This window comes from Dromaius novaehollandiae, chromosome 5, assembly GCF_036370855.1.
Source record: "Dromaius novaehollandiae isolate bDroNov1 chromosome 5, bDroNov1.hap1, whole genome shotgun sequence".
NCBI classification, from domain to species: domain Eukaryota; kingdom Metazoa; phylum Chordata; class Aves; order Casuariiformes; family Dromaiidae; genus Dromaius; species Dromaius novaehollandiae.
In genome coordinates this window covers 45,576,037-45,591,416 of record NC_088102.1, presented here as the reverse complement: position 1 = coordinate 45,591,416, position 15,380 = coordinate 45,576,037, and the positions used below count along the sequence as shown (strand labels likewise).

Sequence of the window (15,380 nt, the reverse complement as noted above, 5' to 3'; positions counted from 1 at the left end):
CCTGATTTACAATCCCATGTACAGCAGAATGAGAAGTGAAATAACTGGTTTTTGGCTGCAGCAGCCATGCATAGATAATCAGTTTATAATGCAACTTGTCTAACTCGGAAGGGTCCTTTGTAGACGCAGTGCTGGGACTGATAATCCCACCACTATTCTAGCTCTCTTAGCCCTCCTGCAGAAGGATCAATACTTTCTTCCCACCTATAGAAAACAATTAGTAGAATGCTGAAAGCAGCCGCTCTCTATATCAAAGAAGAATTTCAGTTTAGTACAAAACTTTTTATTAATATCAATACTGCAAAACTATAAAAGTGAACATAGAATCTGAGCGGGCTTGGAGCCTGGTCCCATCCATCAGCCTCTGGGACAGCAGCAAAACCCCAGACAGCTTTGTAAACAAACTAGAAAAAGCAAAACTTTTAACAGCAGTCTTAAGATTTGGCTCTGAGAAAGGATGTTTGGAAGAACCTCCTCATTTTTGCTTTAAAAACACTCCTATACAACATTCTGAAGCAAATAGGCATAGATGAAAAAATTACCTGATGTGTGCCAAGAAAGAGTAGAGCTCTGAAAATAAAAACTACAGAATCAGTAGGGTCTCAGCTCAGTACTGCCCTTGCATCCCATGAGACAGATAAAAAGCTCTGGCATCATGTTGTTCTTCACAGTCTAGTTAAATAGCTGCAAGCACAGAATAGGCTAAGTCTGAGGTTTTTGACAGATACACAGTCTGCAAAGGGCTTGCATATGGAAGAGGCTGGTGTTCCCTAGATCACCCAAGCCACCCATCACCTCTCCCCTATGAACATTCTACCTTTTCAGGACATGAACCTGGTCAGCAAAGGCTTTCTTAGCTCAGTTTGACTAAAACAAACTGGGGATCCTGTTGTGAGCTGCTCCACAGCATGCTGCAGGAGATGGCAACCTCTGACAGAGTGATGACAAGCAGATGTGGTAGGCTGGAAGCATTAACCTCAGCAGGGTCTGATAACATCTCTCCATGGCCCAAAGTTTCCCTAGTGCCTCATAAAATGGGTGGTAACCTTGCCTGGAGGAGGAACTGAGTGCCAACACAACTCACTAGAAGGGGAAGCAAAGGGAATCAGGGAAGCAAGATCAGATCCAGAGAGGAAGGACAAAGTAGAAGGTTAATGCCCTGCAGGGCTTATGCTGCCCCACTGATAGCACTGAATATGTCCTCTGTGATCCAGAAAGGATCAAAATATTAAATCAGTTCTATAGATCCTTCCCTTTTTGCTTCCTTCCCTGTGATTTGGAATCTTTGCTTTTTGTTTTTGCCTCCTCCACTTCCCAAGACAGTAACTTAGTTTTGAGTTTGCTTGTCCCAGGGTTTGCTTGCCTTTGCAGTCCACGTCTGGACAAACTCCGGCTTCCAATCCCCTGTTCTGTCATGGCTTTCAAAAGATGTTCTTGCTTCTTGGCCACCATCTCCTCCCGGCTCCAGATCAGAATATTAAAGCCTGAGAGGAAAAATTGAAACACCTTGCCTCAGAAATTCTATATCAAGTATAATACCACAGGTGTAGTGTAGAGTTGCTCTCTATGTCAGTTAAGTGCCAGAAATTCAAAATACTTAGGCTGTTCTAAGCTATTTCCTAGGCACAGAGGATGGGAAGTTTTTTGGTGCAGATACCATCTCCACATAGCCATAGAAATTTGACATAATTAAGAAACATTAACAGAGTAATTCCTAATCTCGTATCTGTCACAGGTATGAGGCCCAAAACTAAAGCCAGCTGCCTTAATCCCAGACAGCCTAGGAAAGCCTCAGTAATCTTGGCTCTGAAGCCTGGAAAACGAGGCAAGTAAAAACAAAACAGAAGGCTACAGCCTATCAGGAAAAAGCCTTTTTTTCTATCCTATTTCTCCACTGTTAGCAGATGGCAGCAGCTCCCTGCTCAGGGGAGGCTGTTTTTTTCCTCTGGACTTCATGCTCTCAGGAATGTTTCAAAGGAGATGATAGCAACCTGTCTTGCAACTGCAAAGCTGCAAGATTGAAAAGGTCTTGATCTCTTTTACAGATATATGAAACTAGAGATTGCCACTGGCAGAACCATAAGTGGGATTTGGGAACCCATCACTCACAGCTTGCTTTAGTCTGGAGGAACAAGCCTGCCCTTTTCTGGGACTGGAACACACTAGTACTTAGTGCCTCAGGTTCTCTTTACTTACCCATGCCAGAGGCCAGCGTGTCTCCCATTGGGTTAAATTTATTGAGCTGCAAATGGAAGCACAATAACAGTTTGTAAGAGCATCATTGCTTATGTAACAGAGTCATAAGAGCATCACTGCTTATATAACAGCAAAAAACAATCTGGAAACCAGAACATTCCCTAAAGAAAACCTACAGATGACCACGGAACAGCCCTGCTCAAGTCAGCAGCCTTAGCTGGCAGCCATAGCTCCATGAGAGTGAATCACAAGTAAGGAGGATATTTCCACTGTTTCAGTCCCTAAAACATCTCTCTCAGCCGCAGTTCAATACACAACAGTCCTTTTAGCTGCAGTGCCCAACTCACCGAGATTATACCAGAGGCATTTGGGTCGTGGAGCTGACACGCCATCTCTCCAGTGTTTCCATCAAATATATCCACAGTCCGTAGCTCATTCACTGTATACCCCGGGAACTTAGGGTCTGGGTAGCGACCTGCTACAATGAGGTCATAGCGAGGGTGCCACGTTGCCTAGCATAGAGCAGAGGGATGGAAAGTTAGAGAAAGGGACAGAGCTCACACTGATGCACACCAGAAACTAAGAGCTGGCAGCACGAACCACAGCAGTTTATACATCCCACCCAGAGCCTAAGGAATGTGAGCATCGTCAGAACAGCGCTCTGCTGGGAGTGCAGCAGTGTTCACATCGACCCACCACCAACCTATCCTGACTAGAAATCAGACCATTTCTTTCACAACTTGCTGCTAGCACCAAGTTTGATTCCCCTTCTCAGGCTGTACCAGCTTAACTCACCTTGATAGGTGTGAGGTGCTGGAACTGCCGATGCGGATGTGGGATCAGATGCTGTGGCTTGGTCCAGTCTGAAGATGAGTAAACCCTGATTTCACTGCGCTGGTCTGTGGTCAGGAGCTTGGCACCATCTGTTGGGCTAAAGTAAGCTAGGAAAGGGCGACAATAAAGCGAACAAGAGATCGCGATGTTGTGATTGACAAGAAACATAAAAACCTGACTGGATACCCATTAATATGTCTTTCATAGGGATATGAATGCGGCCATGCGTTCCAACAAACAAGACTTTACCCCTCTCATCAAAGAGCTCAGACCTCTTGTGAACAGTAAGTTGAAACCTACAACGCTCCATTAGATAGAAAGAATCACTTTCATTTTAAAGTTATAGAAACAGACTTGACAAAGAAAGGAACTTGCTTGGTCAGATGGCAAGTTAGTGGAACAGCTCGAAACAGACCCCTGCAATCTGGACTTCCACAAACAGGTACAACCATACACCCAAAGAACAGAGCCAAGGTAATTTTGAGTCCCATGCCCTGTGTTGGCCAGAGGAACTCCCTCAATAAACTCAGTTTCCTAATCATAGCCACTGCTGATGCTTCCATCCAAACCCCTCCTCAAGGTACAGTTACAATTTTCTATGGCCAGTCTAAAACTGTGCTGCTGCTGCCCTATCCCCTTCCTTGCCTCTGGCCACACATTCCCACTGCCTTCCTTGCATTGGCATTAGTAAATATGCAACTTCATATCTGACTGAAAGCTAACATTGCAACAACAACAAAAGCTGAGCTGAGTAGACTCTCTGAAGGGCTCTTCATCACAAGTACCAACACAAAGACGACGGGCAGGCATGCAGGACTGTCATTTCAGTAAAAAGGCAGTCAGAAATCGGTTGACGCTGACAGTGAGATTCTTTATTTAGGGTGCAGTTCCACAGCAACTTAAGCCAACCTAAATGAGAGCTACTGGCCTTTCATTCTTTTCTCTATTCCAGGCCACACATATCTGACCCCTATCCTTTGTACTGGCAGTCCAGCTGCTGTTACTTTCAGTTTTCAGCTGATTCAAGTCCCTGAACTGGCTTACCACACAGCCTCTGAACAGAGGGGCCATCACAAGCGAGGAGACCGCAGTGTGTGGCTGAGGGTGGAGGGACACCTCCATGGCAGCCCCACTTTAGACCTGCTTAAGCTGCCATGAAACCACACTCTCTGGAAGACTGGTGATACTGCAGAGAATAAAGAGCACTGAGCTACCTAGGATAAGTCTGTCATAAACCACAAAGACGATACGTTTAAGTATCCTTCCATCATCAACAGCAGTTCAGAATTATGTACTCAGAAGGTAAAAGAGAGGTGTTAGCAAGTTACATTGACAATCTCCTGAAGGACTCTTAGGTAAAGTACATATTCAATGTTTGCATTTAAAAATTACATGACACTTGAACAGTTCATAACTGATTGTATTAAGGCTTGCTCCAAAATAGTCTGATCTTTTAAAAAAAAGACAAAGAGACAAGTGGAAGAAACAGAAAACCAACTCACACTTTCAGGAAGAAGAGCAAGATAGAACCCCAAAATCAGTGGATATAGCCTCCAGACAAAAAGGAGAGCAAGAAAAATACACGAATGGGCAGTTTGGCAGACATCCATACAAAGAAATCCCTATCTCATGAACTTACCTGCATTGACAGGTTTGTCATGAGGAAGCACATGAAGAAAATTTGTTTTGTCTTTGATGTTCCTCAGGTCCCAGATTTTGACTGTCTGGTCCACAGAGGCTGTGGCCAACAACCACTCACATCGAGAGTTAAACTCCACATGAGTCACTTTCTTCTTATGTAATTTCAGCTTCCAAATCTGCAGCAGAGGAAACAGAAAAATCACATAGAAAAGAAAAATAAAGGACCAGAGTAAAAAAAAGGAATAATGATCTATTAGTGCAAAGTGAAGAGGTCATGCATTTACAAACTAAGAAAAATGTCTATAATACAACAAGAGTTCATCTGCTGGAAACAAGAAAGGAGAAAAATGACCTTGGGAACCATTTAATTATAGGAGGACTCTGATCTATCACTTTATTATAGCTACAAGAAAGAAAAATGTGATCCCTGGTTTATGGGGGAAAGCATTAGTGCCACTGCACAGTGCAAGATCTCATCTGGAATACTGTACACTGTGCCAGTCTTCCACCTGCAGAAAGATTAAAATAAATTGGAACAGTTACAGAAATGGTCTACAAAGACAAGGTGAAGAATGAATGGCCTGCTTCATGGAAGAAGACCAAAAGAGCTTTGTAAAGTAAAAACGAAGGCTGAGAGGGGATATAATTTCCTTCTAGAAATACAACAAGAAAGAAACATGAGGGAAGGAAAAATATTTCCATTGACAAGAACAATTGGGTATAACCCGGCCACGAATAAATTTATACTAGAAGTCACGAGATTAGTTCTAAACAAAGGGGTGAAGTTGGTCCATCCTCCCTGTAATAGTGGGCAGAACAAAATCAAAACAAACCCTAAACATCTTTAAGATGGACTATAATAAACTTAGTAAGTGACTACAGGACTGGGCATCCCAGGAGGTCGTCTTCTGGTCCTGTGTCCCTATTTTCACCTAAATGAGGCAGCACTTGAGATTTCTGACATATCTTAATTATCACTTAGTCTTAGAGAGAGTTCCCATCATGAAGATGGGTATCCCTTGCCAGTTCAGAGCATAAGGATTCACTTGTCAGAAATATATTAACCTCCTATTAAGGCAGTCAATACTGGCGGAATAAACGCACCTTGGTTATGATCTTTGTAGCCTTTAAAATGGAGAACTGTAGTTTCAGGGCACATCAGAAGCAAATATGAGAACTACGAGCACTGAAGTACAGTACTTTTGTCTCGTAGCAGCAGTGACAAACAGGAGAAGCTCAGAGATAAAGAAAACCATGAAGTGGTTTTCCACAGTTGCCAGGAAAGGGGAAAGCATGCATCTCTCAAGTGCAGAAAAGACCATCACTTTCTTTCAGGAGAAAAAAAGAGAGAAAGGAAGCAACTAACCTTGAATGAGCATGATTTATTTGGAGTACTCACGACTCTGCCCGCTAATTTTCACAATTTCTCCACCCACAGCTCTTGGGGTGGCAAGCTCTCACAGATGTTACCCTTACAGAGGGGAGAAATGGCAATTCCATTCTCTTGTAAGCAGGGCCCACGGCAAGTCTACCCTCTCGGGAGCCTTCTGTACTACCCTGCATTAGCAGGAACAGCCTGCCCTCTCGTGTCTAATGGCAGCAGTGCAATTTCTATCCCAACATTTGTTTAATCACTGTTGAGTACTTACTCCGAGATCACAGAAGGGTGTCCAGCAAAGCAGTATTTCCAAATGACTCCAATTAGTGAACAAAGTTTTTAGAAGCATGAAGGTTGCTGGCAGAGCGTGCTTACATCTTCAGATTACCCTATAACTACTCTTCCCAATAGTCAAATGCTCTTAAGGAAGGGGCAGCTCATCACACAGTCCCTAATCATGAATTGTTACCAGGGTGCTCACAAATGTGAATATTTCTGGTGAATGGCAGGCATGGAGGAAGTTCCACCACCTAGATACTCAGGGGATTCATCTCATGCAAGGTAACTTGCTCCTCCTTCCAGAGGCCCCTGTAGTCTCAGTTTACAGTAAAACCCCACCAACCAGAAACAGAGTATGATCAGAGAGCACGCGAGCCATCAGGATTCCCATAGAGAAGACACTGCATGGAGCCATACCAACCTCTTCACCAGAAGTGCTGAGCAGGACCACGTTACCTACATTATCGCCCGTCACCACAGCACCGCAGCTTGCAGACACATCAACACTGCAGTACCAGCAACTAGAGGGAAAGATACAAAAATCAGTGCTGCCTCCTACAGGCACTGGGAAGCAGAGGGGCTCTGGTTCACATCTTTTCCGTCTCTGACTAGGGAGACTGCAACAGATTGCAGCTGCCATCTCCTGCCTGATGGCATGGGCCTGAACTTCAGGCAGAGGGCCAAGTTTATGGGGAGAGCTTTCTGTTGATGATGGAATATGGAATAATTTCCAAGTCATTTGCCAAATGCTCATTAGATGGAGTGTGACATGTTGGGACAGTGGAACACAACTGAGGCTGAAAAGCCACCCGGCGCTTGCACACAGACACACCTTGGGAAAGATCAGAACACCCTTGTGATGTTGACAAACATACAGGAACAGCTTTAAAAGGAGGTTTTCCACAAAACAGTGAAGCAGCAGTAAAGAAAAGACAAAAGCTTTGGACTGGAAAATTACACCTCTAAAACTGCTCCAGGAAACAAAACCAAACAGAGACTTATCTCATACAGATGTACATTTTAACCCCAGCTCTACTGGGAGGGTGGGGGAAGTGAGAGTGAATTCTGGATCCTTTGGGAACTTGTTGGGAAAGCTTCACTTTTGTAGGAATGACTTACACTAGAATCCATTGCCATGGGAATCACCACAGCAAGCCTGACACCTCCAGAAGGGCAGCCAGGTTAACTCTGTAAGCTCACACTCAGGAATTTTTTTTTTTTTTGTCGGCTTTCCTATGCTGTCTGAGCTGCTAACCTGCACAAAAACCACAGAACACTGATCATAATGAAGAGAAGGAAGTTATTGTGCTCTTCTTACCTCATGCTTTATAAAGTGAAGCGCTGTCAGCACCTGCAAGATACCAGAGGGTGTCACCAGAAAGTGACACCAGATGGTGCATGCAGCATGTTTGGCTACTGCAGAAGCCTAAGTGCCCTGCGGCTGCCTAGCTTGTCACCCACCCTGCAGGTTCCAGGTTGGGACCAGGAGCTGGTCTCCAAGCTCCCTTACAGAACCAATTCAAACCAAGAGCCTCCTAATCCTGGCAAAGGAGCAGATGTCAGAGAGCAGAAGAACCACAGTGGTAACAGCAAGGGGCAGACATTCAACCTTGCCCTGCTCCCTTCTCACCAAACATCATGGTACTCATGGCCACAGTCCAGGGCACGGGAGATCACCTGCACCGCTCTGCCCTCAAGGTCCCGCAGACTTAGGGTGCTATCCCCTGATGCCACATAAAGCTTCACTGCCTCATAGGGACTGAACTTGATGTCTCCGAGAGAATCTCCTGGCCCTTTCTGGAACACACACAAAGCCAAGAGGCACCAAAGTTACAGTGGAAGACAGAATCTTAATCCAACACTCATCCCCTGGAACATGCTGCTGGTTTCTCTTGGTACAATACACTCAATTACTGAAGTATGTTTCCCGACAGCAGAAACATATATGAACTGTAATTTTTCTAACCTGTTTCCAATCTGAGCACATGCATTCTGAGCCCGTAGGTTCAACCAACCCCACCATTTTGGGCTGCAAACCTCATTAGCAGCATTGCTTCCTCTGCTACAGAGCATCAGATGAACCTGCAGTGAGCTACCTGGCTCAGCCCAGGCTTAGGAGATCACAAGCAAAAACACCATTCCAGGCAGAAACCACGGGAAATCTCATGGCAGCCCTGCACCAAGCTCTTCTTACAGACTTCATTCACCAGTTCTCCACAGGTTGCTTCCAATTATATCTAATCTTTCCCAAGGTATCAGCAGGATGGATGAGAGCTGTGCAAGGAGAAATCTTACTGCTAACTACATGGCACAGGGACCTCATCCCAAGACTGGCTACCCCCAGTTGGTCTACTGACCCAACATGTGGAAGCCTTAGACAGAGACAGAAAAAAAGGACACTAACTGGGAGTCCCAAAACCCTTTGATGTTCAAGTGCATTCCATCTGCTGCTCACAGAGCAACCACTTAAAGTCTCACTGTAAATACTAGCTTTTAAGAAGCCAGTGAAGGGGAAAAAAGCCCTTCCATAGAGCTTGCCTGTCCTCACAGCAGTGGGAGGAGCACAGCATGCCATTTCAGATCCAGGCATCATTACTGTGATCAGTAACAGGCATTACACTGGGATGCAAGACCCTCCTGCCCAAGGGTCTAGTCTGTCCTTCTCTGCTCATCTGGCCAGTCACCTGAGCACTGCTTGGGTTCACCTTCTGCTCTGTGAGAAGGTTGCAGCTGGAGCAGCCAGTCTGGAAACCAACCAGGACACCTGCTACCAGAAAGAAGCAGGTGGTGAAAACTGAAAGGGTAAAGAGGGGGGAATCCAGATTTCTCTAACTCACCTTTAAGCACTGAATTGAAGTAACTAAATTAGAAGCTCAGGTTTCCTCATGAGTCCACAGAAAGAGTCGCACTCAGAGGGTGATTCTGAGCAGGCAGCCAGAATTGCCTATAGAGACTCATTTCTTCTTTCCTTTCATTACTGAGGGAATCCAGACTCTTAACTTTGATCAAGTGCCAAAAGTTAGCTGGGCTGAATCAAGGTGACACCTTGGACCACTCAAAGTCAGTGGGGACTGTATAGAAGCACTGAGGGGACTCCATAAATTGCCCTATAAAAACCATCTGGCAGCAAGCATCATTGTTAACAGATCTAGAGCTTAGACAGTTCCCAGGACACAGAGCTATGGGAGGTGTAAGAATATACAGCTGAGGAAATCCACTGGCATCCCCCACCTCCCCATGTGTAACAGGAAAAAGAAGCATCAAAGAGTACCTCCCCTTAATAAAGCAAAGGTCTCTCTGACCCACCACCCTGCTTCAGGGAAAAATAAGAAGGGAGAGTAAGCCTCCCTGGAAGACAGAGGATCCCTGAAATTTAGAGGATAAAGGAGATGTATGTGGAGAAGAGAAGCCCAGCTCTCACATATTAGAGACAAACACATCTCTCTCTCTCTCTTTGTAGCACTCCTGCCAGCAGGACACAGAGGCCCAAAAAATTGTATTTCTTACTCCCAGTCCTCGGTGCTGGTGAAGACCCGGAGAGTATTGCCATTAAAATCCTGCAGAGTGGTAGTGCCGGCAACTGATGATGTGTACAGCTGACTAGGGTTAAAAGGGTTAAACTTCATTCCTGTGATGGCCCCTCCAGCTCCCATCTACAAGGAAGGGGATGAACAAAAGAAAAATCCACTGAGTGATGGGGCAGGAGGAAAGTGCCTTCTGTAACTTTGCATTCACTGCTATGTCCTTAACAGCAACAGTGAAACACACCACAGCCCTTCAGCAGGCAAAGACAACCATGCCTTCCCACATGACAGCTGCCAAGGCAGTTGCCCTCCCAAGAGGAGAAAACTTCAACTCTTCCAGTCCCCAGGCAATGTATTCCTTGGCTGGCAGGCACCACACTAACTACAAAAAGAAAAACGACGACCCTGAAATTTTTGGAGGATAAACCTCCTCCCAGTATATATTTATGTTACTTTAGAAAGGGGGCAAAAGTTGCGGATTATGAATGGGCAAGGCTGAGTGTAGCAATGAGGGGGCATGCCAGCTACAGAAATCATTCATTCTGCTTTAGTTTCTCGCTTCAGATGAAGGGACTTCATTTCTCCCCCCTCAGACAGATATTTCTTCCCCTGTTACAGAGTAAGAGGTAAGCAGAGAAAGATCAAGACCTAAAACAGACAGACCCTCTCTGCACACTTGTTTCTGGCTTCCTTTTAAGATAACTGTTTCATCGGTTGCTGAATTATTCTCCCACTGAACACACACCATGGACTGCTTCGTTATGAATTCACTCAACACGCCTCAGTTCTCCCCAGGGCTAAAAGAGTCTGGGCCTCAGGAACAGACGAGCTGTTGCACCTCGATTCTGTCCCACAGTGCGGGCTGCTCCGCAACCCAAGACCCTTACATGCTTCTCACAACAGATCTCAGTTTTGATCTGCAGTATTTGGTGGTACTCCAGTTTTCGCCTCCTACCCATTCCACACACCCAGGGACTTACCCCTTTAATGAAGCAGGTTTTATTGAGTACTTCATAGTCCCAAAGGATGATGTCTCCACCTTTGGAACCAACAGCTACAGTACTGGGGTGTGTCGGATGCCATTCCAGGCAAGTCACTCTCCTGTCAAAGGGACTTGCTGTTCGAAAAAGGCGGTATGAGGTGAGAGAACGCAGAAACGGCAGCTGCAGACACTGTTACAAAAATGAAGAGAATTAGTACTTTTGCAGGGATGCTGAATATTTCTGAATAACAAGTGCCAATACTTTCTAATTGCCACTAGCGTTAGTACATTCACATAAAATGCTAAGCTTCTCTGTGGAATGAAGAGAACATGCTGTCCCAGGTAAAATAGCCTAGGACCCAACAAATCCCCATCAGCCATAGTGGTCAGAGAGAACTGAAAAAAAAATCCCATCCTTTAAACAATGTACAGGGAACTAAGCCTCTAGGGCTGAGCTCAATAGGAAGGATAATTAATATTAACAAAGAAGGAGAACACGCCTTCTCCCTCCAGAAAAAGGCTCTGCTGACCATCTGTGAATTTCTTGAGTATCCAAAAATGTTATCATCCAGAGATACAATATCATGGTCCTCCATCCAAACTGCTTGCTGCTCAACAACACAGCATAAGAAAGCAGGAATTAAACACTTGAAACAGGGAATGAGAAATCATGATAGGATCATATTGCTATTCAGCTTAGGTGTGGGTATTGCTGGATGGGCTTGGGGGTTTCATTATCATTTGGATACTTAAAATAGATAAATCACCTAGAAGAGAAAATTAGCCCAGGTGCTTCTTCTTAGCTATGGATGTTACAGAAAAAGTTACTTTTTAAATGAAAGAAGAAATATGACACTGCAAACCAATAAAACATCATGGGCTTGATGAAATATGGCTACGAAGAGGACAAATCAACACCAATACTAGCATCATCAGCGAAGCAGAACAGGTATAAAAACAATCAGACAAAGCACTCAGATTAATGCATGAAAGCAGCACTGGGCAGTATCTCAAATGAGAGAGCAGTAACTTTAAATATGACTCAGGGAAGCACAGAATTAACAGAGGATAAAATGTAGGGTGACAAGGCCACGTCAATGGAAAGAGAAAGCCATCTCAGCACTTGCATTTTACAGGATTAAGAAACATGAGAGCGTGTCAAACTCTGAGCCACAAACCATGTCTGTGAGCAACTTTAAGCCCCTTTCAAGCTCCGTGCTTGCGTTCGAGATGCCTTTTGTAGAAAACTGAGATGTCCAACAGCTCATGAAGGAGAAACTCCTTACCTGCCTGAGCTGTGCCCGGATGGATCCTCCCAGCATGTTCTGGTAGACATAATGGACAATGCTGCACTGCCTCTCCAGCTGATGCAAAAGGGCTCTGGTGTTTCTGATCATGGACCCACCTCTACTCCAACCTGCCAGAAAGCCAAAGACTAAAACTTACTGACAGCCAATGCCTGTCACGTGCATTCAGTAAGCAACATGGGAACCTGCCCGCATTTGCTGCTAAATCCGGGGCAAACTCCAGCCACAGGAGAAGACTCCAAATAGTTCTCACACATCTAAGGCACAGCAGCCCCTGCAACTATGGAGGCCGATGCTTCCCACTGCCTGCCAGAGCTTTGCCTATGTTTCCTCTTATTAAACCTTTCTTCTCCTCACCAAAGATTTATCACAAAGAGAATAGGAGGGGACTAAGGACATGTCACAGGTGGTACTTCTTTTGGACAGTTTACAACCTGAATGGTTCCTACCCAAACACAGTGAAGATATCTAAACCCCCAATGACTTGGAAATGAGCCATGGGAGGGGGTGAAGTCCTGCTTATAGCAGAGGGAAGGTCAGACTTGTGATGGGCAGAACAGCAACACCTGGAAATTCCCCAAGCATAGCAACATATGAGTTCCCATGCATTTCCTGAAACGCCTGCTCATGAATCAGAATATTCGATCTGCTTGTGCTGTAGCCCATACAGCCTGCCTACAGCACTGCGAGTTTTGTTTTCGATAATAGACTTGCTGACACCTCATCGCCTGAAAACCTTTCTGTTCAGGGTGAGTTTTGCTGAGAGCACAGCCTGCTTCAACATTTTGTTCCTGTTCCAAGTTTTATCTTCAGGGACTGTTACATGAAAACAGGATCTGTTCAGTCCCATGCCTGTGATCTAATCATCCCCACAGCGATGGTCCATAACACTCCAGGGGATCTAGACATCAAATGGGAAAGAAGCATTTCTTAAGAAACAAAAATCCTATTTTCATGGAAGGATACTAATAAGAAAATAGGACCAAAACACAGATATCATCCTTTATGACTAGAAAGTAAACAAAATCTGTCTTTAATGCAATACTGTAGCCTCCAGAAGCATTGGTGTGACATTAAACTTCTTTACTCATGTGTCAGCATAGCAGGCACTTGTCACACCTGCTGAAATAGGTATAAAAACATCTTGTTTTCACAGAAGAGTTAGCATCCTCAGTTTTTTCTTCAAAGGTGATGGCTAGAGGGGTATTTTTTCAGATTTGGTTTGGTTAGGAAGGATAATTTGTTAAGAAACAAACTTTGGGACTTTTCTGAATCAGGGGAAGAAATGTTTTTGGTTGCAAGAAACTGAATCTCTCTTATGTTACTCAGGGTGAAAAAATCATTTTTTCCAAAGTGTATAAAAATCAAAACTGGGATACAGATGGAAAAGCTCAAATGCAAAGGTTTTTGTCTTCTTGTTTTTAAGCAAGGTGTAAGGGAAAAATATGCTTGGCCTCATTTCCCCAAAGTACTGGCCACTTCTAATTCCCTCTGAATCTTATGGGAACTGCAGAGACTCACCAAATCTGAAAAATAGGCCATGAAGTTATAGTGAAAATCTTGTAGCTAAATTAGCTACAGAAGATGTATACCAGAGAATGGCAATGTACAAAATGGTAGAACTCTTGTATCTCTGAATATTTTTATATATATATATATATATATATATATATATATATCACTGTAATTTCTGGATCTTTAAAAAAAATGTACAGAAAGTGTGTGCTATTTCCACACAAGGCAATAACTCTAGCGGTCTCCTAAACGATATATGGAGTCAAAAGTACTGTCTGTGGAAACATTAAAACAATCATTTGTCTATTTGAAGCCTATACAACTTCCTGGATAATGCAAAGCATTAATCTTTCCGATATCTAAGAACTCAGTCATTTCCCTCTCATTATAGCAAAAGTATTTAAGAGATGTTTTGCTAAGTTACATAGTAGTGAGGAAAAAAAAAACACATGAGGAGAAGCGATTAGTGGACTTATGTCCAGTCTAATATAAGTATCTAAATATAGCGGTAGAAAGGATTTAGCCTTCCCATCTACCGTAGGGAAAGTTAGAATATGCAAAAAAATCAAGTGGAAATGCCAGTTTAGACTTTGTGCTGTAAGACACCAAGCTTATGATTATGAACCTGCATTGAGAATTACATGACAAAAAACAATATATTACAAGGATTGGTCTGTCCTACAATAGAGCAGACACATGGTAATTCAGGAATGCCACAGAACTTAATCACCCTCCGATGAGCTGTGACAGAGACTTCAGTGAGCAGGCGTCTAGCAAGGGGCAGCAACTTTCAAAATGAAACATGCACACACAGGCACACTCATTAGACAGATAACTGGAAGATGTAATACCCCAATACACATCTGTGTATCACTTAATCCTTAATATAATCCAATCCAAACACTCATGTCTGAACAGGCTGCAGGCTTGCTGGCATCTTCCCTCTTCAGCTAGTCGATACCTGTCATTTAGGGTAAATCTGGCTGGCAAAAACAGCAAGAATCTGAGGAAATGTTACCGATTTTCTCTGGGGGTTTGGATGTTTTTCTCACAAACAACCTCTTTGCTTGTGGCTCATTCTCTATTTCTTCATAGTCTTGTTTCCTTTTCCCAGCTGATTTTGTCTGTTCCTCTGGCTGATGCTCGTGCGTCCTCCCATGCTTCTTGTCCTTCGGCTGGTTCTCTGGAGCCATTCTGTCTGACCACTAAGAGCAAACAAAGCATGGAACGTAAGGCTGTCATACGCTTTTAGCTAGAAGACGGAGAAGAAAATGGGAATGAAACACGTCCCAGTGGTCTGAAAGTAGCGATTATACCTGTGCCCTCTTCCGTCAGCATGACACTAGTTTTTTGTTGTGCTCTGCTGCAGCCCGGGAGCCCTGGAGCAGGTTCAATAAACTCTTTTGTTCACATATGAAAATGAATGTATCCTAAAGCACTAGAGTATGTTTTGACAGATGTGCTTCCACACAACTTTTAAGCCTGAAACCCACAGATCTGCATAAAGTACATCTGGGAAACCGCATAATGCCACGACTGTTTCTCCGGGAGCTCACAGCGAGCTCGTCAGATTCAGCTGAGGAGAAGATCAGAGCTTCGGCGGAGACGACGAGGACCTCGCCGGCCGCCCCGAAGGGGCTCGGCAGCCTCCTCCCACGCAGCGGCCCCTCGCCCCCGCCGCCCCCGCTCCCCGGCCGCGCAAGGCGCCACGGCGCTCCCGGGCC

General features: G+C 44.4%; 1 protein-coding gene across 6 annotated transcripts in view; it reads right to left on the bottom strand.

Annotated features, from left to right (window-relative positions):
* Positions 1-267: 267 nt before the first annotated feature.
* DDB2 (damage specific DNA binding protein 2) overlaps positions 268-15,380 on the bottom strand; it is a 19,644-nt gene continuing 4,531 nt past the window's right edge. For 3 of the 6 annotated variants that reach the window (XM_064512688.1, XM_026093205.2, XM_064512686.1), the window contains 10 exons: positions 14,675-14,861; positions 12,121-12,251; positions 10,833-11,024; positions 7,959-8,125; positions 6,750-6,849; positions 4,670-4,847; positions 2,992-3,137; positions 2,544-2,708; positions 2,197-2,242; positions 268-1,484 (listed from right to left, as the gene is read on the bottom strand). In XM_064512688.1, the coding sequence (XP_064368758.1) occupies positions 1,240-1,484; positions 2,197-2,242; positions 2,544-2,708; positions 2,992-3,137; positions 4,670-4,847; positions 6,750-6,849; positions 7,959-8,125; positions 10,833-11,024; positions 12,121-12,251; positions 14,675-14,849 (1,545 nt within the window). In that variant the 5' untranslated portion in view covers positions 14,850-14,861 and the 3' untranslated portion in view covers positions 268-1,239. Of the gene's footprint in view, positions 1,485-2,196; positions 2,243-2,543; positions 2,709-2,991; positions 3,138-4,669; positions 4,848-6,749; positions 6,850-7,958; positions 8,126-9,835; positions 9,982-10,832; positions 11,025-12,120; positions 12,252-14,674; positions 14,862-14,972; positions 15,217-15,380 lie in introns of those variants that run through there. The other 3 variants (XM_026093206.2, XM_064512690.1, XM_064512687.1) reach the window with 3 other exon arrangements.